The following is a 23,506-nucleotide window of genomic DNA, read 5'->3' as shown; positions in this document are numbered from 1 at the left end:
TGTTCCCTGTGCCAGGTGCAATGATCAGTATTCCGGCAATACCCGTTAAATTCCGCTGTTGCCGCAGTGGGAGAGCAGGGGGTGGCACGAATGTTACTCTGCAGCGATTCAGCCCAAATGCTCAAAGCCTGTGATCCGTGTTTGGAATATTTACTGGTTGTGCAATGCCTGCCCAGTTTATGGTGTGCCTGGTGAGAGGCACATGTACACCACTACTCTGGAATTTGATCACCTTTTCTTTTCTGTACTCCTACGGCAAAACTACTCCACAATAAACCTGCAGACTGACACGACAGCTATGCTGGTACCTGTTTTTCAGTACCCAGAGACACCGTGGAAGACTGAGCTGAGGAGCCCAGGGTTTCTGCAGGGGGCTGGGGTTCCTCTAAACCTGGGTGTAGCAGCAAGAATGTGAGCAAGGAGGCAGGGCTATGCTGGCAGGGACGGCCACTGCAAAGGACAGCAAGCACTTCAAGGTGCAGAGAGGGAGCAGTGACAAAGCTGGCATCCGTGCTGCTGTGCAGCTGTGGTGTCCAAAACGGGGTGGCTGTGCTGTCTCCCTTAGCTCATCATCATCTTTGGAGGCTGCGCAGCTCCAGCCCTCACCTGAGTCTGGGAGGATTTCACCACAAATTCCATGCAGTGGGAGCAATTGGAAAAGATCCCCTGAGGGGTGTGTTGTGTGACGGCTGCTGCTGTGACCTGGGCCCTGCACCTCTGGGCAGGGTGTGCACACCCCACACAGCCTGGGTCAGGGGCAAGGGGACACGTATCCAAGGTCTCTGGTGCGATGGGCAAACCCCACTCTCATAACAGGATTCCCCTGATTTGCAATCTGGCATTCCCTGCTACTGGGCTTTGCTCTCCAAGTGGGTGCCTGGCCCAAGAACTGTCTACCTGTTTCCCTGGGGAGAGGGCTGTCAGCTCCCTAATATGATGGTACGGCCATCCCCTGGCTTATGCTAATTTTTTCCGAAACCTCAGAAACATGGAGGTTTTCATCAGACAGGCCCCTCTTACAGGGGTTTTGAGATTACATGTTTCATGTGGAAACACAACATTAAGATGATGGTTTTCCTCCTGCAGTTGTATATTCAGGACTAAATAGATGTGCCTGCTTCACTTCAGCAGCCAAGGCATCTTCCATACTATGCTCTTGTGCAGCTCTTGCTGGCTTTGAAATAGGAGTTGAACCAGAGGATCCAGGGCATCCAGGTGAGATAATCCCAGCACAGTGTCCTCCACAAAGCTATTCTGCATAGGCACTGTGCACTGTGTAAAGACAGCAGCAGCCAGCACAGCTCAGAGCACTTTGCAGATATTGTAATGAACAACCACAACTGCATCAGCCTTCCCACGTGCTTTGCTTGAATATCACAGATGTTCCCCTGCTGTAGTTGGAGCTGTGACATGCCATATCCCTAAACAAGGTGTTCTCAGTGCATTTTTTACTGTGAAACAAAACCTAGTGCCCAGGATGAGGCTAGGCAGAGTGTGAGAGCTTTGCATAGAACAGATAGCAGCAGAGGTGGTGACAGGAGTTAAAGCCAGCGGAAATCACAGGTGAAAACCACAGAGGAAGAAAAATGTTCCCAAGTGGGATGCATTACCCAGGGTAGTTGGAGAGCTCTGTTCAGCAGATGGGAGGGTTTATGGGTAAGCTACTGGAGGCACTTACCCCTCTCACTGGCAGGAGTCAGCAGCCCTTCTGCTCAAGCACTGCTGAACACGAGCCACGTGGTGGAGTTGTATTCCTCACCCGGATGGAGTAGGACATTGGGGAAGTGGGGCTGGGGAGAGGCAGCAGCACGTCAGTGACTGAGTGAATTCCATAGGACCACAAAGATTCATAAAAGCACAGCTGCATCCCTTTGGCCTTCCCAGGGCATCATCCTACAGCTCCCCCCAGCCATTTCCAGCAGCAGTGTGTAACCCCCTGTCACTTGCCAGCTGGCTGAGTGGGCAAGTCCTCCCGCTGGTTGAACTCAGGCCATGAGAAATAATTCAGATTTATGAGGACGTGGCAAGGCCCCAGTGGGGTCTTATGCTCTAGGCCCCATGCTTTTGGGAAGCTGGGCTGCACAGGGCTAGTCCCTGCTGCACTGGCTGACCCCTCCCTAAGGCCACAGTATGCTGTGACCTGTGCCTGCTTGTTCTGGTGTCTACAAAGCCTCTCCAAGACTCTGTTTATATATTTAATGCCCCAGAGACATGGAAGGTGGTGGGGGTATGGTCCCCTGCCACAAGACCCAAGTAGCTCCTGTGGGGGGGACAGTTCACCTTGTTGACGGCGTCGGGCCAGTTCTGGGTTTCCAAGCAGAAAGCTGAGTGCTTGGGGTATGTGATCCCACCTTTGCCCTTCAGGGAGCCATCAAGGTTGTTCCCGGTGTAAAACTGGATGCCAGGCTCGGTGGTGTGAACCTCCATGGTCCTGCCGGTGGGTGGGTGGCGAGCCCTGGGGAAATGCCAGTGGAAGATGCCAAGGGACTGGCTGAAGGGGCACCCCACAGTTTTAGGGGTTGGGGACCCCTTGCCAAGGTCCCAGCCTACCTGGCTACAAGGCGTGGAGACTGCACCTGCTGCAGGCAAAAGTTGTGGTCAAAGCCATCCAGGTGAAACTTCTGCAAGTGCTTTCCCAGCTCCACAGGCTGCCGGAGATCGAATCCGGTGCCCTGCACGGCGGCCACCTCCCCTAAGCAAGGAGAACAGCAGCGTCAGCCACTCCCCCACACACCAGCAAACCCCTGTGGGGCTGGTCCCTGGGCAGGATTGAGATCTGTTGGTTTGATGAGCCGAGGGGTTTTAGCCATTTGTGATCCTTGTCTCGGTGCAGTGTCCTGCTTCAAGCAAGGGCCACTGTGACTTGGGCTGGGACATCACTACCTTGTCCCCAGCACAGCTGGCAGCCCCTGGGGGCGCTGCTGTTCTTAGCAGGGGCAAAGCACAGATACGGAGCAAGAAAACTCAAGGGAGGTTTGTATTGGTAACTGTACAAGCCAATTAATATAAACCCAAAACTTCTTAGCTATTACTGTTTGTGTATGCATAATATTTACATACAGACACTATCTATCTCTGTAAAAAGAAATTAATCCTCTCAGATCTCTGAATAAACATCTGTGAGATGGCCATGAAGGTGGTCTACCTATGGGATGGTGAATATGGGACCAGTGGGACCAGTCCCCTGCTGCCTCAGGGCATTGTTTCAGGAAAATGGTTCAAGACCATAAACCCAACATTTTCTCTTGTCATTTTTAAGGTCTGCTGTGGGAATGAAGTCCTGTGAAGCAAGAACAGCCCTAAGACATACTAAACAGTGTAAAACACAGTCACGCCAACCCAAAGGCATAGGAAAGGGGAGAGATGAAGGGAAGGGGAGGGATGTTTTCCTAAAGTCACATTTTTTCTACCCCTCTCTAAAGAGAGATGTTTCCAAAGGTCAGCAGGCAGCTGCCAGCATTGGGGATGGTGGTGTGGGAACATCCCAGCCCTGTTGCAGGCCCCATGAGCTGTGCTCTGCTCACTCCAGCTTGGCTGTGGCTCTGCACAAGGTGTGCCCTGCAAACCGTGGGAAGCATCAGTCTGCACCTGACAAGCAGCACATTTCTGTGGCTCCTGATCCTGTCTAAAAGGAACACATTTACTCAATTCAGCCATGAGGTGGAAAAACACCTTGGAAAAAAATGAAACCATTCTGATTCAGTTACTCACATAAAATACAGCAGCCATTGCATGCCAGGGCTGTGTCTTTAATACTTGCACAAATCTTGTCTTCATCCCAGGACTAAGACTACACACAGAAAAGGGAACTGCAAAAAGCAGGGGTAGCAAGCTGGCCACAACTACGATGCGAAACATCTTCATGGTGAAAGAAGCAGGAAGAAGCAGGGCAGTGGTTTTGGTATGGCCTTAAGCTTTTCCTGTGCTTGTGCACAGGCATGACATGCCAAGCTCAGCAAAAGCCACATGAACCAAGGAATCCACTCCTCCAGGTGGCCCAGGTAGCTTGTCTCAGGTAGCTTGTATGGACCCATGTTGCAGTCTCACATCACACATGCCTCTGGCCCCATTTCCTGCTGCTCCTGCCTGCACTCCCTAGGCAGACCTAGTCTCCAGGTCTGGGGCCTGGTGATGTAACCAGCACCTGGCTCTGCCCACTCTGCTCAGGCACAGTGGGGCTGTGCCCATGGATGAGGGCCCCTGGGATCCCCTTGGTGCTGGTGTGTCCCCCTAGCTGGGCACTGCTGCTCCCAACACCGACATCCTCCTCTGACAAACCGCTCCCCCCATGTGCCACACATGCTGTGCCACCCACCGGTAGGGATCTTGGTGTCGTCCACAGGCAGGTAGGAATCTGCTTCAATGGAGATCTCGTGGTCATAGACATCCGGGGAGCCCTGCAGGAGGATGGGAAATGCTGGGATTCCTGCTGCAGCCCTTCCACTGCTCAAGCAGCCCTAAGCTCATTTGGGAAGTGACCGCCCACAGTGGTGCTACAGCTGATCTGGTAGTGCCTGGCCATCATCCTACCCCGACCTTGGGCACAGGACAAAGGTACTGGCACAGGCAAAAATCTTCATGGGCCCTAAGAACTGCAAATCCCACAGGGCTTGTACCTCACCAAGCAGTACCACCCTGAAGACTGACTATCCAGCAAAGGGCAAAGGGGGAAGGAAGCAAGCAGGGGAGAATGAAACCCATCCTCCTGGCTCATCTCCTGCATCACAGCAGGGGTGAGCTCCTTCTCTTCCACAGCCTCAGAAATGCTGTCAGGCAACCTGTTGGGCTGGAAGGGGAGCAGGATCAAAGCTGAGCCTTCAGGTCACTATCTAATCTGAGGAGCAATTTCATGCCTAAAGGTCTCCTGTTCCTCTGGAACACACCCGAGTTGCACACTGCAGGTGTTGATACTACTGTGCCTCTGGGAGTACAAGCACAGGGTACACTTACAACTGCACAGCCATTATCAGCAGCCTCCTGCACAGTGGAGCTGGCTTGTCTCTCACTAACACTTTTAAGTGTCTTTGTCTCATGTCCAAGCGTGACTCCACTGTACTATCCTATTACTCTGCCCAGCAACATTTTATTTCTTAGATCCTTTTCCCTCCTCAGTTATAAACAGGGTGAGACTAAAACACTGCTGCAATTAACAGCCTATTTGGTTGACAGGACCCAGAACAGGGTGTGGGAGCCCTCTGCACCCGGCTACTGCAACCTTGCTACTCTGCAGCTTTGGCTATCTCACATCCCGTTTCCATGATGTTTCTCCTCCCCATTTTGATGTGGGTATTTCAGTGCTGGCATTAGAGGCCCTGAACTCAACTGCATCACCCTGTACTGGACTGATTACAAGATGGAGTTTGATTACAAGATGGAGTCTGCTTCACCATTGTCTGGAGCATGGAGTTAAAAACCCTTGATGCCACAGCTAGGCTGCTGCAGGAGCTGAGCTACTTGCAAAAGCTTCAGGAGACACCTAGCAAGCCAGCAGAGGCAGGCAGAGGAGCAAAAAACATAAAAGGTTGTTACAATCAAAAAACGTGGGAAGGACTTACTCTCCCAAATAAGGTATGCCAGGCAGATCTTGCTTAGAGAAAGGGGAACTGGCCAATGGACACTCAGGGCCCATCTTGGTAGCAGATGACCTTTGCTTGGATACTGGTGAACTGGCCAGTGGGCATCCATCCGGGGGCTACCACGGGGAGGGTATTTAGGGCCCTGTCGGGAGACTACTGGGGGGGCTGTTTGAGGACTGCTGCAGGAGCTGCTGCCACTCTGTTACCCTGCTGGTTCTGCGTTCCTCAGAGGATACAAGGTGACCAGGGAAGAAGCCCAGCAGAGATCTACTAGCTTGCAAGCCAGCAGAACTTCATGGTGGTGGTAACTCCTGTCCTGTGCTTTTAACAGTTACCCTTAGCTTTTCCTACTTTTCTATCTTCCTTCTTTCTCTCTGCTCTCTTGTGCTACAAAATAAAGTTGAATTATTGTCTTTGGATCCAGCATCTGGCCTCGTTTGTGCCTTAATCTTGCTTATGAGAATGTTTTAGAACCTGGCTCCCCTCTGCATCTAAGCAGATTGGAACACACTCATGCAAGGGTTCAGCATGTTGTCTCAGAAGTGCCAACAGAATACAGCTAAGAAATGTCAGTCCAGCACTAGGGCACACCAGGGCACCTCCTCTGTAATCTCCCCAAGGGAACAGGAGAGACTGAAGCTCCCCAGTTACACACAGAAGGAGAGCTAATATTCAAGAAGCACTGAGACAACATGTCCTCAGTTGAGGTCTGTGCGATTCTGTCCTGTCCCTGCATGCAGCCCACAATGCATAGAGACAACCCCCAAAAACATGCTGTGTCCCCAGACCAGCATGTTGGTCCCAATGATCCCACGGAAAGCTCACAGATCATCCCATGGGCTCCCAGGCTTTCTTCCTTTGCACAGTGTCTCTCCACGGAGTTCATCTCCCCACGCTTACCTGCCCTGCGAGGTTGAAGTACGCGTGGTTTGTCAGGCTGATGGGTGTCGTCTTGCTGGTCTGGGCTCGATAGTTGATGGCCAGCTGCCTGCCACTAAGGGTGTAGGTCACCCAGACTTTCAGGTCTCCAGGGTACCCTTCCTCACCATCGGGGCTGAGCCGGAAGAAGCGGACACCATCCGGGAGTACCTCGGGGCTCCAGAGAACCTGCAAGGAGCATGACTGTTGGTGGGACAGTGATGGGAAACATCACTTCTCTCCTGCCACAGCCTGGGCTAAAACCAGGGACAGAAGGCACTCAAGGGATGTTGCACTGAAACAAAGGCTTTTTCATTCACCTTTCCTGCCCTTACTCCTAGAAGGGAAAAAAGGAAAAAACATTAAAAAAAAGAGACCAATCAATCTTTTTTTCCCTGTGAAGGACTAAAACCAAGATCCCCTTGTTGAAAAAAAAAAAAAAGGAAGAAAACACAGGCACCAGCCTGCTCTTGGTCAGCCAGGACCAGCAGCAGGGAACAAGTTTTCCAATGAGCAGCCAGACAAACAAGGCAGTTTGGCAGTCTGATGGTGGTCTGTTCCAGCCTGCGTTACTCCATGCCTAAGAGAGTCCACACGTTCGATTTTTGCCCTGCAGCTGGACTTATTCCCCTTTCCATGGATCTTGTGATGTACAACATCACTTCAACGAGCTGCCACCCTTCCCTCTGCTCACTAGGCTCTGGCTTCTAGGACAGTGTAAGTACACATCAGGAGCTCTTGCTCAGGGGCTGGGGTTGGGTTAAATAGTACCAGATGTATTGCCAGACACATCTACAGGTCTCTCTACAGAGAGCTGGCACCTCTCCCATTCTTGCCCCTGACACAGACCAGGGCTCTGCTTGAAGCCAAACATGCCAGCGAGTGAAGCAAGGCAGCTCACCACACAGATAGCCTGTTTGACCCTGGTCTGATGCTAAGGATGGATGTGTGATAAGAGGTGAGGTGTCTGGGCTCTGGTGTTTCGCATCTACCTAAGGAATAGTTACTGTCTACTCAAAGAGGAGAGATTTAGGAATGGGGGCCAGATAATGCTTTTGAGATGACCCTTCTCACGTCCTACCCAGAGATCACAAACAATGGGGCACTGTCAAAAGCCAGCATTTTCACCAAACATAGGAACTGAGGGTGCCAAATATACCAGGTTGCAGAGCAGGTCCTCCTGCACAGAGTGCAGCTCAGCTGCAGCTCCCACTGCTCTACAGATGCTATGGTTTCAAATACGAGTTTCTATTTAGGTTCTTTGAAGAAAAAGCTATTAAAGTCCAGGAAGCATAGAGGTATCATCATTTTTTTAAGATAAGAGGGTTATTTTCTGAAGTCCCCCAGCAGTGTGGTCATGTACTGCTGCCATGCAAGCACAGCTGCAAGACCCTCATCAGACCACACACTGACCGCAGCACTGAGATCTGCAAGATCAGGAAGAACTGACAAGATCTGTCAACATAGTCACAGCCAAATGCCAGTGTGTCTTGTTTGTGTTAGGGTTATCTCTGAACAGTGATTATTTTCTGGCTGGAGGAGGTCTTGAGAGGGTGCCCACATGTGCCCTGTGGGCCAGAGGACACACAGCTCTGGCTGGGAGATGTCACTGCCTTGTCCCCAACAGGCTGGTGTGCCTTCAGCAAGCAAGGGGAAGAGACCACATCCCCCACCTGCAGAAGACAGCCCGGAAGCCTCAGGTGCAAAGGAGTGCATGTTTTCAGCTCCAGATCACAGGAGTCAGGGTGCATAAAGAAACCTTAAACCAAATTGTCCTCTTTGGGGCACAACAGCCAAGGCATCCCTGTACTCCCTTTTTCCTGAGGCTGCTGAGGAGCATTTCATCCCAACCTGATGACAGTTCACACTGTACTGCCTAGAAGTGATTTTTTTTCTAGACACTCTGACTTTTGTCCCATCAGCCTGGATGTCCTTTCATGAAATAAAACATTAACCCAGGAAAGCAGCTGCACCAGCACATTCGCATGTGTTCCTCTGAGGAAATGGTGGACCTGCTGGTCACAAATACATTTGATCTGACAAAGCCCAGGAAAGCAGAGACTTCTGAGTCTGCTCTGCAATGAAGCAAGGTTATCAGCAAGGCTTTCAAGAGAGGAAATGCTCTGTTGCTCTCACCATCTGTAGTGCAGGGACAGTATTTGACTTCAGCAACAGTTCTTGGGAGAAGATGGAAAAGGCTGAGTGCCTGGGTGCCAGGGAAAGGTTATTTTAACTCATGAGGTCACAGGGGAGGGCTGGGAAGGAGACACAGTGGTCCTGGATCCTGGGATTTCAGGCCTGATCTAGTTCCCCACTGCTGTGAGTCAGAGTGAGAGCCAGGTGGGTGCATGCAATGACTGCACTGAACCTGCAGCACCACCCTGCTCTCCTCTTACTTGGAAGTGCTGTTACAAGCAAGCAGCAATGACAGTTTCTGCAAACCCAGGTCCTTCTGACTCTGGGAGGAGGTATGGGCAGGTACCAGCCTTTAAACTGCAAGTAGAAATCAGCCTGTGTGTATCTCTGTTTCCCAGGATACTTTCTTTGGGCACTGTCACACCTACAGTACCCACTCCAGGGTGGTACAGCTGGTGCCCAGAGAGCCTCCATTGCACTTGAGGTTGGTCCTCACTTTTGTGTCCCAAGCCAGGCTCTGTAGGAGCAGCACCTTGCCAGGACAACCCTATCAGAACTGGGCTCATGAGGCCTCAGGGCTGCAGTCACACAGAGGAAGCACAGCACCCCTCAGCATGACATCAAGGAAGATAGAAGCGAGCCCTGCAAACTCAGGCAAAGACAAACCAACCCAGCAGCTCACAGGATCCGTCTCACTTCCTCCCATTCCTGCACTCACAGCACTTTCTGAGCTGATTCAACTCAATAACCACCAGAAAATGCTACAGGGTCGGGAGGGAAGACATCATATCCTCTTGCCACAACCCCACAGGCTGTGTGCTGGGAGGACACTGGGACCACCAGCCTGATTTTCACCTTGTCAAATCCCTTGGCTCCTCCGTGCAGGCTGTTGGGCCCATTGTTGAGGAACAGCTGATACTCCTTCCCGTCCAAAGTGAACCTCCCCTTCGCAATCCTGTTGGCAACACGCCCCACGACAGCACCGAAGAAGGGGTGCTTCCTTGTGTAACCTGTCCAGAAAAACAGCACACGGTTGAACAGAAGGATTGGGACAGGATAGGTGGTCTCTGGGTGTGCTTATGGACTCAGAGGTGTCTCTGTTTCCCTCCAGGACTAAATACATGACTGCAGTCCCAGTGTTTAACAGGACACACAGCTCACCACTGATTAAAACAGCCCGATGGGATCTTATATTCTTTGCAGATTTGCAGAAAAGGGTTCTTGCAGTCAAGGTGTGATTCAGAGCTGCCCCATCAGAGGGACACACTGCAAGCTGGAGCCACCAGTGTCCCAGTTCAACATCCACCACATCCAGCCAGGACAGGCAGCAGGAAGTGTATCTGTTCAGCCCATGATTTGGAGGGGACCCTTAGAAGCAGATCGCACTGTAAACGCTGGTTAAATTGCTAAATTGCCTGATTGTGGGGGGATTAATTTTATTATTTTTTTTTTAAGAAACGGATTTAGACCCACCTTCCAAAGTGTCGAATCCCAGGACAACATCTGAAAACTTCCCATCCCTGTCTTTAGTCTCCAGGGCAGCGATGATGCACCCTAAGGACAGGATCTCCACTTTCACGCTGTCCGACTGTAAGACGAACTTCTCCACCTCTCCTCCTCCCTGCTCCGCGGGCATCCGCCCGAACGCCTCTCTCCGCACCGCTGTCATCGCTCCCCCAAAGCCGGCCACCGACCCTTCCGGGGAGCCGCAGCGCTGCCCGGGAAGGACGCTCCTGAGGAGGAAGGAACAATGGCGGCCGGGATGGGAGCACACAAGGCTCCAAAGGGCGGCCAGAACACCGGCCCGGCCGCCCCCCGGCGCGGGGAGGAGCCGCGCCGCGCCCGGTGCAGGGAGCGCTGGGCACCCTGGGCTGACACCGAGGGGCAGCAGCAGCCGGGTCCGGGCGGCGGGAGGTGGCCGAGGGGAGCGGGAAGGGTGCGGAAAGAAGGGAACGAGGCTGCGGCGCTCAGGCGGGCGCTGCCAAGCCGGGCAGTGCAGCCGCCAGCTCGCAAGTCCGAGGGACAGACCATCGCCTCTCCCCTCTCCTGTGCCCCACTTGCATCACACCGACACGACTTCCACGGCCCTTGCAAAGCGTGGCATGACAAAATGCTGTTTTCTCCCTTTGTCCTTTCTCCCCCTTAGCCCCTCCACAAGAGGCACAAGGCAGTGCCTGCTGTAAATCATGGTCAGGGTATTTGCTGGCCAGGGTGTTGTTATTCTCCAAGTTGTGGCTCTGACCCAGACTCCATTAAAAATCATTGTCTTTCGAAATATTGACCTCTGCCTGTCTCTGGTCTTTGCAGGCAATTTCAGTCTGCAGGAAAAACCCTGGCAACATGTAAGTAATGTATGTGCATATTTTTGACCTCTCTTGGCAAGGCTCAAGTGCAAGGCTAGAGAACCTCACTACAATTTGATATGGTTTACTTCTGTGAGAGCCCATTTTCAGAACTTGTTCAAAGAACCAATAATTCCTAGAACTGCCACCAAAAAGCCTCAATCAATCAACCAGTGGTTGCTAAATCTTAATTTCCAACACAGCCATCATCCTTTGACGGGACAAACTACAAATTCCAATCCAACACAGAAACAAAACCTCCCACCCAGGCCTGAGCAGAGATGGTTTGGAAACCCGCGCTTCTTTGTTGGTGACGGCCTCATATTTGCTGTGTAACACAAATGTCTGTTCCTGTGTTTTCTTCTGCACCTTTTCAACCAGTGCTCTCTATCCAAAAACAATATTGCAAGTAAACATGCTTTTTACTGCCCATCTATACTGCCTCCCATTTGAGACACGACAAGGAGCAGCACAAACCTTAGAGTGAGGAAGACCCCTGACGGATGGAAGAGAGGACAACCTCATTTATAACCGATTTATGAAGTGCTTTCACATGCAGAGTGTTCCCAGAAGCTCACTCCTTAGCACCTTGACTCCCTCAACACCTCTCCCTTAACGTGCTTCTCCAGACATAGGAAGCATTTCTGCTTTGCAAAGACCAGATTTCATTGACCTGTGAATTTTTTTAACATGACAGGGGTTGCCATTTTGATTTACTTCTCTGATTTGCAGCAGAGAAGGTCCAGATCAAACTCTTTGATGTAATAGCCATGGACACCCTGATTTTCTCACCTACCTTCACAGATGCAAGACCACTCAAGCCCCGGTGACATCTAAGGCTGTTCCAAGTGCAAAAGCAATATCACAGACAAATCTGTTAATGAACTAGCCACTCAGTTTTCAAGCTAGCAGATAAACTAGAAAAGAAACCAGCTTGCACAAGCCTGAATCTTGCAGGAAACAGTAAGAAGCAATGTCAGCTTTAGAATCTGAGCAAGGTATTCCAAGAGTCCTGCTTCATGACCTTGAGGATTTCTATTTTTAAGGAAGAGTTTGTTTTGGGCCTTATTCACTGTGGCACTGAGATTTGCTTACAGTGATGGTCAAATGCAAGCTCCTTGCATTTTTCTCTTCTTTCTTTGCAGAAGAAAACTGCAGTATTGGGCCTGGACCCACCTGGCATTGGTAGCAGGGCACTTCCACAGCTGGTGAGTGTTCAAAAGAGCTTGCTGTTCATCTCTGAGACTTTGGTTTCACTTCTCTGCTGTGCAGCTCTGCATGAGCAGCCGGGCAGTGCAATAGCTCTCTACTCTGCATCTTCCCTTGCTCTCACTGAAAAGGCACTGCAGCAGCCTTTTCCGACCCAAACCACAAAATGTTTGTGAGGAACAAGGATTTATCTGCTCTATTGCAGCCAGTGACCCTGCAGGAATAGCAGAGGTGTGGCATGAAGGCAGGCTACATGCTGCCCAGAAGCCTGGTCCCACTGGTCCCAGCTCCTCTAAACCAGGCAAGATATTCCTGTCTAGTAGCAAAAGCGAACTGGGAAGTCACCCTGTGAGTGAGTGGTCCTGTCTTTCCCCAACCAAAGAGCTTATAAAAAGGCACACTGTGATAAAGAACTGTTTTGTTGGGTTTTCGGGTTTTTTTTGAGAGGGAGCTACTATGAGAAAACAAACTTATCATGAGAAAAATTACAGAGGAGAATTTACTTCCCTGGGATCAGCAGTTTGGAAATTCCTGGTGCTTATAGGGCGGCTACCATTTTGCAAGACAGAAGTGAGTCCTTGGATTTTATATATGTTTGTGCTATTTTCTTAGGAATTCTTTATTTTTGTGCTTTTCTCAGATGTTTTTCTTTAATACAAAATAAAGTGACTTTGCTTAAAAGGCTACAGTCAACCAAAACTGTCGTGTAGAACCTGCTATGCCAAGATCCTTTTTCTGTTTGGTCGTAGGGCACTTCTGTAATAAATTACATCACTACATTTCCTTCCTTAATTTTGCCTTTATGTTAAATCCAGCTGTAATTTTCAGTTTATTCTGGGCCCAGAGCAAGACTTTAGGACTCAACTGATTAAAAGATAATTTTAAAAGGCAGTTCAGATTTGGGAAGGGACATGTGCTCCCTTATAGTATCTAACTCTGTGCTCCCTTATAGTATCTAACTCTGTAACAGAGGTCTCTGTTGTCTGTCTCTGTTACCCAGACCCATAACCACCATTCTCATCAGAGCTCCCTTGTGCAATGGAGCAGGAGTGCAATGTTAATGTTGCTCGCCATCCTTGAGACAGGTGAAGTGTGTGTATGCCTCCTGTGGGGAAATTTTGGACAATACTCCTGGGCCAGATTGCTTGGACCAGATCTCGTTTTGGGGATCTAAGCTGTTTGTCTCAGCACCATGAAGTGGTGCTGCTTTGCAGGCAGGTACCAGAAACTATCAAGCTGTTATTTCACCAGTGGCATTTTGATTTGAAGGTGACAGAGACACTCCAAACGCTGTAATACTTAAGCAATGGCCAATGATTACAGTTTGCTGTTGCTCAAGAAGCTTCCTTATTCAGTAATAGCAACAGTGATGTACCCAGCACTGCAGCTGGAGATGGGGTCTGTGGGGGTTGATTGCTGCACAGATACAGAAAAGAATGCAGACATGACTTCTTACACCCTCCAGCATTACAAGGCTGTAATTAAATCCCTTTTTCTGACAAACTCTGTATAAGCCCATGGGATGAGCTGGCACTTGAAGCCTGCTAGGAGTTTGCATCAGTACACAGAACAAAAGGGGAGACGTTTCCCCACCATTTTACTGTCTGCTTATTGAATGTATCTTCAGCTCAGCTGGGTACTTCCCGGCACACAGGCTTAAAATGGAGCCTGCAGTTTTTTTGCTTCATTTCTTCAGGGGCAAATATACTGAGCCATTGATTAGGTTATTTTGGGATCATGGCATGGTACAATTGCTTGCTGTTACTCTGGCAGTCATTTCTCAGAAGCCTGTTATGCACGTTTTATAAAGCTGTACAAAAAGCAGAGCTCCCCGAGAACGTTTTACACAGCACGTTTCTGATGTGCCTTTGTGCACAAGTTGTTTGTATCTCAGTAGCAGCCAAAGAGCCATTCAGATGTGTTGGTTGCTATAGTAATTACTTTCCTTGGGAACTAAAATAATAGCTTACAGCTCCTGCAGCTCGCTGTTGTGTAGGCTGCCTTGAACCAGAGACACTTCCATGTTGTTTTGGAGGGGGCTGGGGACTATAATGTATGCCAAGAGACAGACTTTCCTCTCTCCTTCCTATGCTTGTGCAGCTAATTTTGAATTTAACCTTTGCAGAGGATGTGCTACAGGTCTAAAGGCTCAAAAATAAAAGCAGCTTATGCAACAGTAGGACAGCTTTGCAGCTGCGGTTTCTGATGGGGCGAAGACTTGGATTTGCTTTCCATTTCTGTTACTGAAAGCTTGTGGGAGAGAGACTGAGGCTCACACTGAGACTGATGCACAGCGCTGAGGACCCTACAAAACAGTGGGTGCAGGGCTCAGAGGAGTTTCGAAAATGCCTCAGAAAGTCAAGCAGGAACGTGACAAGTAGGACAGCTCTGCTTCATTCAATATTTTTTCCACTGGTAAAGTCACTGCTGTAAGGACCTGCAACTCTGAAGAGGGCTCTGCATTGTCGTGGAGGAGGCACCAAACAGGAAGGCCTGTAAGTTGCTTTGGGCTGCTGGACTGACAAAACTGCAGCTCACAGCCAGATGGGCTGGCATGGTATGGCACTTCTGGATCTGCCAAGGAAGTAGAAGAAGAAAGGCAAGGGCAAGTGGCACAAGAAATTATAAGCCCGATTACCCTTCTGCATCATGAAGCGGCTGTAGGTTGACTGCAGACCACACTCATGACTCACAGGGGTTGACCTACATAAGGGTCCCAGCACCAGGAACAAGTATCAATTTGGTTTTGCACTCAGAGGACAGCAAAAGGGGAGGAGGATATAAAAAAGGGCTTGGGGGAGGGGGGCAGGAGGAGATAAGATGAAAGGACAGAGAAAACAAACAGGGAAAGCATTTTGCCTCATGGTGCTGTCCTAGAAAATTTGCTCTCAGATGTATACATGGCTGCACTGGCAGCTGGCAGGGAGATGCCAAAGGGAGATTAGAGCATCACCTACTAAAGGCTGTGAATGCACGCACAGCAGTTCCTGTTTGAGCAACAGCAAGAAGCAGAGTCAAAGGGAAGGAGGGTGTCTGTGGAAACCACAGGGCAAAACTGGGGGCCTTCATGTGCGAGGGAGATGTGCGTGGCTTGCAGGCAGCTGGTGATAAGAACTTACTTCACACATGCAGATGTGCAGATCCATTCCCCCACTCCCCAATTTAGGCATAGCATACACAGGTTTTGTGTCTACACAGCTGTGCTGCTGAAGTACAGTGCTTTACCAACAGAGCTAAAGCAACAAGCAGTTGTATGAGCCCATTCTCCCCAGGCAATGCTGGATAAAGCACCTTTTGGCATGCCCACATGTTCCTATATGAGGCAACAACAACAAAACTGGTATAACTAAAGCTAGGTGACTTTTTTTATGGAGGGATAGCCCTGGAAAGCCAAGGGTGATGCTGTTGTTGCAGTAAGTGGCAGTCCAGGACTGCTCTGATGTCCCAGAGCCTCGTGGAGGCAGAGAGAGCCTATGGATGCTGGGCATGGGGGCTCAGCCTGCCTTGTCTGACTGTCCCTACAGCCTGGGACAGGCTTGTTGTACCCTGCCTTCAGCTGACACCAGGCTGGTTGGAATTCAAGAGGACATGGTTTTGGTGTTCCCAAGCCCTCTTCCCCTCACAGTGCGGATGTAGCCAAGATTACTTGGGTAGTGTCTCTAAGGATAGTGCTTAAAGATCATGGAAATCCCAGGGTAAGACAGGATGATAGACTTTGTTAAGGAAATCCCTGAAAAAAATGATACAGGAAATCTGGAAGTGCTTCACTGCAAGGACTTATGGCTCTCTATTGTATTTTTAAATTTCTTTTTATGATTAGAGAGCCAAACCTTTAACTCACAACTGTCCCATTGTGCAGGCTTCAACTATGAGAACATGTAAAGTGTCTGTTCTGTATTAAACTTGTTGTGATGTTTCTTCTTTTTCTTATCTAGGAATTTCCTATGGCCCTTTTATAAAGCCCTTAGGCTAAGTTTTCTGCTTTTTTATCAGAAAATTTGGCTGCGTTTTTAGTCCTGGTGGATTGTGGCATACCAAAAACTCAAAATTGTCCCTGAAGCACACCAGTAGAGACAATATTTAAGCTACAAAATCCTAAATGCAGAGGGGGAAAAAAAAGTATTTATGTGTCAAGATGCTCTAAGAACAAAAAAAGTAAATCAAAGGTATGTGAAGATAAAATTTCACAATCAGTCCAGTGTATTACTTGATTCCACAGAATGTCATCTGTCTTTGAAACAGCTGCATTCATGGTGGCCAACACCTGCACTTTTAGCAGAGTAACAAAATTTGTTTCTTTAACCACAGTGGCCTCAGATGTAGGAGAATCTTGGCTTTCCTTAAACAGGAAATCTGCAGTTGTTATAGGGACTTTAAAGCATAATTAAAAACATGATCCAAGGATGAGATACAGCCTCAAGTTACCACAAGGCGAACAAAATGTTTAGATTGATTTAGCCACAAAAATGTGACTTCTGATCTTTAAACCATGGTTTAGGTGGGGAGCAGGTGTAATTCACGACCTTTGATTTCTAGGATTGGCAGTACTGGTCTAAAGAATGATTAATGAGAGTATTTCTGGACCACTAGATTTTTCTTTGGGTTAATTTGGGAGTCAATTTTGTTATTAATTATTTTATATTTGACATTTGCAATGACTCAGAACCTGCACTTTAGAAAGCCTTGTTATATTAAAAGCAAAAACTGCAGCTATATTAAAAATTTGGAGAGGCTGCAAAAACTTTTCTCTACTGGAGAAACAGTTTGTGCTAGGTAAGTATTATTGCTGGCATAATAACGATTTCTTCTCAGTAGCAACTATTCTCCCAGAAAGACATCATAAGATGGAAAAAATCTCCAAAGTTTGCTGTCACATGTCATTTAAATGACTTATCTCACATCACTGTATGGTAGGTAGCCTGTCTAAATGTGTGGCAACTGCTGGACAATGCATGAATGCTCCTGTGGAGTGTGAAAAGCTGAAGTGTGTCACCCAAGAAAGAGTGTCAATGGCACCCTAAGGACAGGCTTCATCAAGTGCAACTTCCTAGTCAACTCACGGGAGCTCTAGAGGGGTAGCAAAGATGGTACCATAGACCTTATCTGTACAATCAGCATTTCCTCAGGCAGGGAGGTTGTGCCAGACAAATGAATAGTCATGGAGTAGCTCAGGTGGTAATATGTATTGCAATTGCATGAGAGATAGCTCACTGCACATAGATACCTACCACGAGTTCACTGAGCCCGATTCCTCCACCCCCACACAGTGTTGTCATCTGTGCTGCCAGCAGCAGCAGCAGCCATGTCATTGTCACAGGTTTAGATGCTGTCAGTTAGGGCTAAGTGCAAGTGGAAATTATTTAATTTAATTTTATTTTGCTTTTCTTTCTTGTGAAGCAATACTTGGTGAACTCAGCCCCTTTGTTATAGTCAAAATCCTTGTGCTAGTGTCATGCTTGGGGAGTCCAGGAAGGTGGCAAAAGTAATGCTGTAGGGAAATCACAAGGGATTTACCTCAAGGTCATTGCAGCTAACTAGGTGAAATGGTACAAAATGTTTTTTATGGCTTTAGCCACCAGAACCTTCTTTGGAATAGGTGAACATAAGCGTAGACAACATTTTAATGATAATCAATAGAACTAATCCTGATGTACCACATACAGCAGAACTGCTTTTTTCTTACAAAGTATCTGTGCTGTATAATGTGCATTAAACCACTGCCCAAGCAAAGACATGTATAAGAGGTTGGTTTGTGCTCTGGGGCTGTAGCATCTCCCACCCGCACAAGGATAGGGAAACATCTGTTCTGCACCCAGTCTCACCCTGTAGACATTTTTTCTTACCAGTCAGATCAAAATCCATCACCAGTTTGCATTCCTGTCACTGCAAGCAAAGCAGTCCAGTGGTGCTGCACCATCTTGAATGGAAGCAGACAAAGGAGATCAAGGTTAGAAATGGAACACCATAACTCGTAGGAAAGCACCTGGCTCTCATTCTCTCACTTAGATACTGAACCTTATGCTCCAGTTAAGTTTTCACCATTGAAGAGCAAAATGCAAACCACAGAACTTCAATTAAACTACTATATTAGCAAATAATATCCTTTCTGTTAGCTCTGGTAGCTCTTCTTCACAGGTGCTTACCAAGTGGTGATTCTGAGAAGCAACCCCTGCTTCACAAATTAAGCACTGATCATTTCTAGGAAGTGTTGCCTAATATAAATCCAGAATTGTGAGCCATTCCTCCTGTGGGGATGCAACACTCAAGAACAAAAAAATGCTTCCAAGATCTCTGCATTTAAAATGAAGCAGCTATTTTAAGACAGGGAGGACAGTCCTGGTATCTGGATACAACTTTCCCCACAGATGGCAGTTGAGGTTGTAAGCAAATATCAGACCTGGCTAAGGGCATGATTTGTGTCCACAGAACAGGAAAGCTTTTGACCTCCTCAGCAGGACAGGCTGCCCCAGGATTGGAGCATTACACTGACAGGTAGCTAGGGCCTCTTACCTTTGCAGGCCATGTTGGTCAGCCCTCTTTTCTCTCCACACATCCCAATGTCCTGCTCGCTCCTCATGATTCTGTGTCCACGTTTCCTGAGCCAGGCAGGACAAGGAAGTTGCCTGGGTTTCTTTCAGAGCACTTGACTATGCACAGGGCACAGCCAATGTGTGTAGCACATCCACATCTCCTGGACATGCCAACAATCCAGCAACCTGCCAGCAAAAGGAAGAAATTTTGGGACTGCAGTTATTTAATGCTACAGCCACAAAGAAGCAAAGCCATCCCTCGATGGGGATGTGAATATTCTGTTACAGCGTTTAAACAACAAATGGTGTCTACTGTTTATGCAGAAAAAAGTGATCTGAACCAGCGAGAGGAAGTACTGGCTAGACAGATACGTTACACTGTCCACCCAATGCTGGTAACCAAACAAACCATAAAGGTAAAAACCCACCACCCACATAGGGGCCCCATACCTGGGGAAGAGCCGTGACTCCGGGACTCTTATCTTTGCTGTGGCTGAACGGTGCAAACAAGTGTAGTGGCTCTTGTCTGCTGGTGCATCTCTGCTGTATTCAAGTCTGAAAATCCCACAGGATGACCTGTCAGGTTGCCTTTTTATCCTTTTAACAGAGGGTAATCACACATGCTGTATATAACAAAGAAAAAGAATAAAGCATGCAAAGTCAAAACCACACATAATGGAAAATGCCAAGATGAAAGTTTCAAATGCAAGCTGATTTTGTCCCTTCATGCCTAACTTGTTGTGATAAGTACTTTTATTTTACAGCCATTGATTCATTTGCTCATGGGGCCTCAGCCTCACTTGGTGTACTGAGCAGGCTGTGCCCAGATAGCTCAGCTTTTGCTTTCCTCCCACTCAGACAGGGAGCCCAGAGCTCCTCAGCTCATCGCTGGTAAAACTGACTTGCTTTCTTTTGAGTATTTTTCGCTGCTGAAGGGAAGTGCATCACTGCCATGTGAGCGAGCACCTGCTGCAGTCTGCTGCAGGGGTAGAAGACTGATATGTAGACAGATTTTGGACAGATGTGTTCTGGCCATACACTTTTCAAGGGACCATTTGAGATGCTTAAGGCCTGATTTCACAGATAATGCGATTTTATTTTGCACCCGGTTCTGAAAACCGATTCTGAGCTTGCCAGCTCACGTGTAAGAAGATGAGCTAAAAACAGTGACTGATGGTAAGCAACTGGTTTAAGTAACTTGCCTATATTACATTGTCTGAAGAGAAAGCAGTGTCATCACTTTTAAGCTCCTTGTGTATGTGTGCATCTATGTGCACAATGACTCTATATAGACAGAAACATAGTGGTAATAAACAAAAACATTTGAAAACTTTGTGTCAGGTGATCCAAAAGAAAACCCGAGATCTGCTTTTGTGATTTTATGGATTGTGTACTTGAACTGACTACTGTTGGGTTGCCCCTGGCATGGAAGCATTTAAAAATCATGCTTTTCAGGTGCAATCAAAGGAATTAATATTTTTTTTTTCAGAAGTACTCATTAGACAGAGATAAACTTCTCTAAGTTTACTTAGAGAACTAAAACTTGGAGTTATTTGGAGTCTGATGCCTTAAGAAACAATAAATATCCCAGTATTTGTGGTCCTTTTGGAAGTGCTGGCAACAATGCAAGGCTTGGTGATTCTGCCATGTAAGGCAATGTAAGTCCTTACTGGTCAGTGGATCTGACCTCTACCACAGCTGTTTATCGACCCAAGCACACACCAATTTAGGTATTCAAGCCAGTGTCAAATATGTTGAGCAGTCACAGTTTCTCTTGACAACAACTAGTGTATCACATGCTTAGGACTATCAAGCTTTGGTTTCAGAAGTCCTACAATGAGTACCCAGACATAGGGGTCTCTAGGCTGCTGGTGGATTGAAAAGAGTAGCAAGTAGCAAGGAGAAGCAAGCACTGTCCAGCCCAGAGGAGAGCATGGACAAATCAGAAAGAAAATAATAAAATAATTAAAACTGAGAAGCAATTCCCAGTTTGGTTTGCCCAGGTATATTGGTGTTTTCACCATCCCTCTGCAACTGAGGCAGAGGCAGATTCCAGCAGGAGGGTGGTCAGAGCACTCATTTCTTAAACTGCTGAGACTAAACTCCCAAGAAGGAACAAAAACCCTGAAAGTGTAATGCTTCAGCATTGTAAGACACATTCCTCCTACAGCGAGCTAATAGCTTAATGTAACGTAAATTACAGTAAAGGATGTAAGAAAGGCAGGGCACAAAAGGAAGAGGAGAGAAAATTGTACTGGTAACAACATGTAATTCCAAACTATGAGTGTAATTATGCGATTTAAATTTCTGCAGGGTTTGGGGATTTTTCTTCATATCATTGTTCTGCTCTTTCTGTAATTATGTGGTTATACTCGACTGCACAGTGGCAAGAAATAAAACTAATTGCTGTTCTTATTGGAGGGTAGCAGACTGAAACCATGACTTCTGTTTATCACTTCCAGGTAACAAAAATTGTACGAAAAGAACTCTTTCAGGCAGCATTAGCATCTTTCTTCTCTCTCTCTCTCTCTCTCTTTTATACAAAAGCAGCAGGTCTGACGAGCAACATAACAGTGAAATCTGTCTGCTGAGTCAGATGCTCAGTTACAAACTTACATAATTGGAGTGTATTTCCATATTCCCTCCCTCCTTTCCTACCCACGAGGCACAGGCAGAAAAAAGGACTGCTCCAAGGATGCTCACAGTAGTGAGCAAGGAAGCCTCAATGTCACAAGTTAAAAAAGTAAAACATCTTAACATCTCCACATATAATTAAATACTGTACTAAGTCAGCAAAGCAGAGTCTGCTACCCAGTGGCACTAGAACCCATATACTGCACAGAGGCATCCTGAAACTCTGCTGTTTCTGGGAACACTCAGTAAATAAGAATTTGGTTAAACAGTATGTCACAGGAACACACAGGATGGTTTGGGGTTGGAAGGGACCTTAAAGATCATCTTGTCCCAAACCTTTATGGAGACCATGGAAGGGCCTGGTGTCATTTCTCCATTTTCATAAAAGTCCTTCTAAGTACATGGAGGATATTATTAAAGAAAATCTAATTATTGCAGCATTTCAATGCCATTTTCTGACTCTGGTACATTCTGTGATTTCTCAGGCTGTTACTTTTTGCAATGTTATGGTGTAAATGTCTGCTAAAATCCCAGAGCTCTACCACATAAAACTAATTTGCTAGAAACTTCATCTGGCAAGTAAGCAGAAATATCAGTAGTGTATTTGGAAAGAAGTGCTTTATGTTCATAGATGGCATGTTCCTCATTGACTGGTTCAACCTACAACAGATGTACACACAGCTTCAGCCCTGTGGACTGCATGCTCTCAAAGTTGCAATGCTCTTGGTTAAAAAATAGGTACAAGTATAAGAAATACTGAAAGAAAAACATAAACTAAGAAACAAAGACCAAAGAGAAAATGAGAAGGTGAGAAACACAGCAAATTCAGTTAAATCAAGTGTATGTGCTTGAAGATAAGGTGATTAGATGAGCTGAGAGATGCAGATTCAAATCATGCCAGGCAGAATGGGAAACTGAACCTCCTCCTACTTATTGGAGGAGTGCCTTTACTACTGGGTTTCAGAATAACAGAAAATGTGTAAACAACACTATCTGCTTTGTTTTCTAGCTTTCAAAGCCTACAAGTACCATTCAGATTGAACAACATATTTTATTTGATAGGTATGGGGCTTTGGGTTTTTCCCCACACATACACCAAAAGAAGAAGAAAATAATAGCATTTACTTTGGCTGTCTTCTGAATCATTTCCCTCCCTCCTATTTGGCTGCTCAAGTGAAAAAGCAATCATATATCCATTCTCCAGTGATCTACTTCAAGCAAGGTTCCACTCCACATCCATCTTGGTTTGGCAGCCACAGCTGCAGAAACTAATTCAGCTAGAAAGTCCTGTAAGCCATTTATAACATTGGGAGTCTTCTTGCCATGCCTCCATTCACAAAGAAGTCTTCTCCTAGACAAACTGGCAAGACACAGATTGGATAGGTGGTCTGCAAGATGGGTAGAAAATTGGCTAACAGGCTGCACTCAGAGGATGGTGATTAATGTTTTTAACTTGGGTTGGCAACCTCTCACAAGTGCCCTCCGCCGATTGACACTGGGCTCCATGCTGACCATCTTCACAATGATTTGGATGATAGGGGTTTACTGATGACACTAAACTGGGTGGTGAGGACAACCTGCCCTATGAGGAAAGACTGAAGGAGTTAGGTCTCATCTCTCTGGAGGGGAGAAAGCTTGGGGGCAGGGGGCTAATCTCAATATACCTCAGTATATCTCAATCTCTCTTCACAAAGAGCCACATGGAGAAGACAAGGAGCAACACGAATTTTTTTACAGTAAGAACAACCAGTGACTGGAACCCAGGGATGTGATGGTAGAGTCCCCGTCATGGGAGGTTTCCATGCTGCTACTGGACAGCGTGTTAGATAACCTCATCTAGGCTCCCTCCCATAAAAGTAGGACCAATGACTTTTCCAGCTCCCTTCCAGCCTAGGCTGTTGGATGGTTGTACGATTCTCTGCACACACGCAGAGAATGGGCTCCCAGAGCCACCTTCGATAACATCGCCCTGAAAAGGAACCTGAGCAGACCTACCATTTGCCAGCACACAGACCTGCGTGCAGCAACAATGTGAGGTGTGCAAGCAAGTCTAATGCTCACCGGGCTCGCAGGGATCGCACAAAGTGCGCTGCTGTTTCTCACCGGTGGACACCGGACCCCATCGGCCCACTTGAACTTCTTGCAAGGGGCCGAGGGCCAG

At 47.5% G+C, this 23,506-nt stretch overlaps 1 protein-coding gene across 2 annotated transcripts in view; it reads right to left on the bottom strand.

Moving 5' to 3' along the window:
* GALM (galactose mutarotase) overlaps positions 1 to 23,506 on the bottom strand; it is a 25,554-nt gene extending 2,048 nt beyond the window's left edge. Inside the window, exons 1-11 of one of the 2 annotated variants that reach the window (XM_018085490.2) lie at positions 23,407 to 23,506; positions 19,162 to 19,334; positions 18,692 to 18,897; positions 18,025 to 18,098; positions 10,104 to 10,363; positions 9,486 to 9,640; positions 6,477 to 6,683; positions 4,316 to 4,397; positions 2,551 to 2,692; positions 2,281 to 2,455; positions 1,679 to 1,790 (exon numbers count right to left, since the gene is read on the bottom strand). In XM_018085490.2, coding sequence (XP_017940979.1) covers positions 1,713 to 1,790; positions 2,281 to 2,455; positions 2,551 to 2,692; positions 4,316 to 4,397; positions 6,477 to 6,683; positions 9,486 to 9,640; positions 10,104 to 10,299 — 1,035 coding nt within the window. In that variant the 5' untranslated portion in view covers positions 10,300 to 10,363; positions 18,025 to 18,098; positions 18,692 to 18,897; positions 19,162 to 19,334; positions 23,407 to 23,506 and the 3' untranslated portion in view covers positions 1,679 to 1,712. Of the gene's footprint in view, positions 1 to 1,678; positions 1,791 to 2,280; positions 2,456 to 2,550; positions 2,693 to 4,315; positions 4,398 to 6,476; positions 6,684 to 9,485; positions 9,641 to 10,103; positions 10,444 to 18,024; positions 18,099 to 18,691; positions 18,898 to 19,161; positions 19,335 to 23,406 lie in introns of those variants that run through there. The other variant, XM_008933081.3, reaches the window with a different exon arrangement.

This window comes from Manacus vitellinus, unplaced genomic scaffold, assembly GCF_001715985.3.
Source record: "Manacus vitellinus isolate BGI_N305 unplaced genomic scaffold, ASM171598v3 scaffold_81_pilon, whole genome shotgun sequence".
NCBI classification, from domain to species: domain Eukaryota; kingdom Metazoa; phylum Chordata; class Aves; order Passeriformes; family Pipridae; genus Manacus; species Manacus vitellinus.
This window is presented reverse-complemented; position numbering and strand designations above follow the sequence as displayed.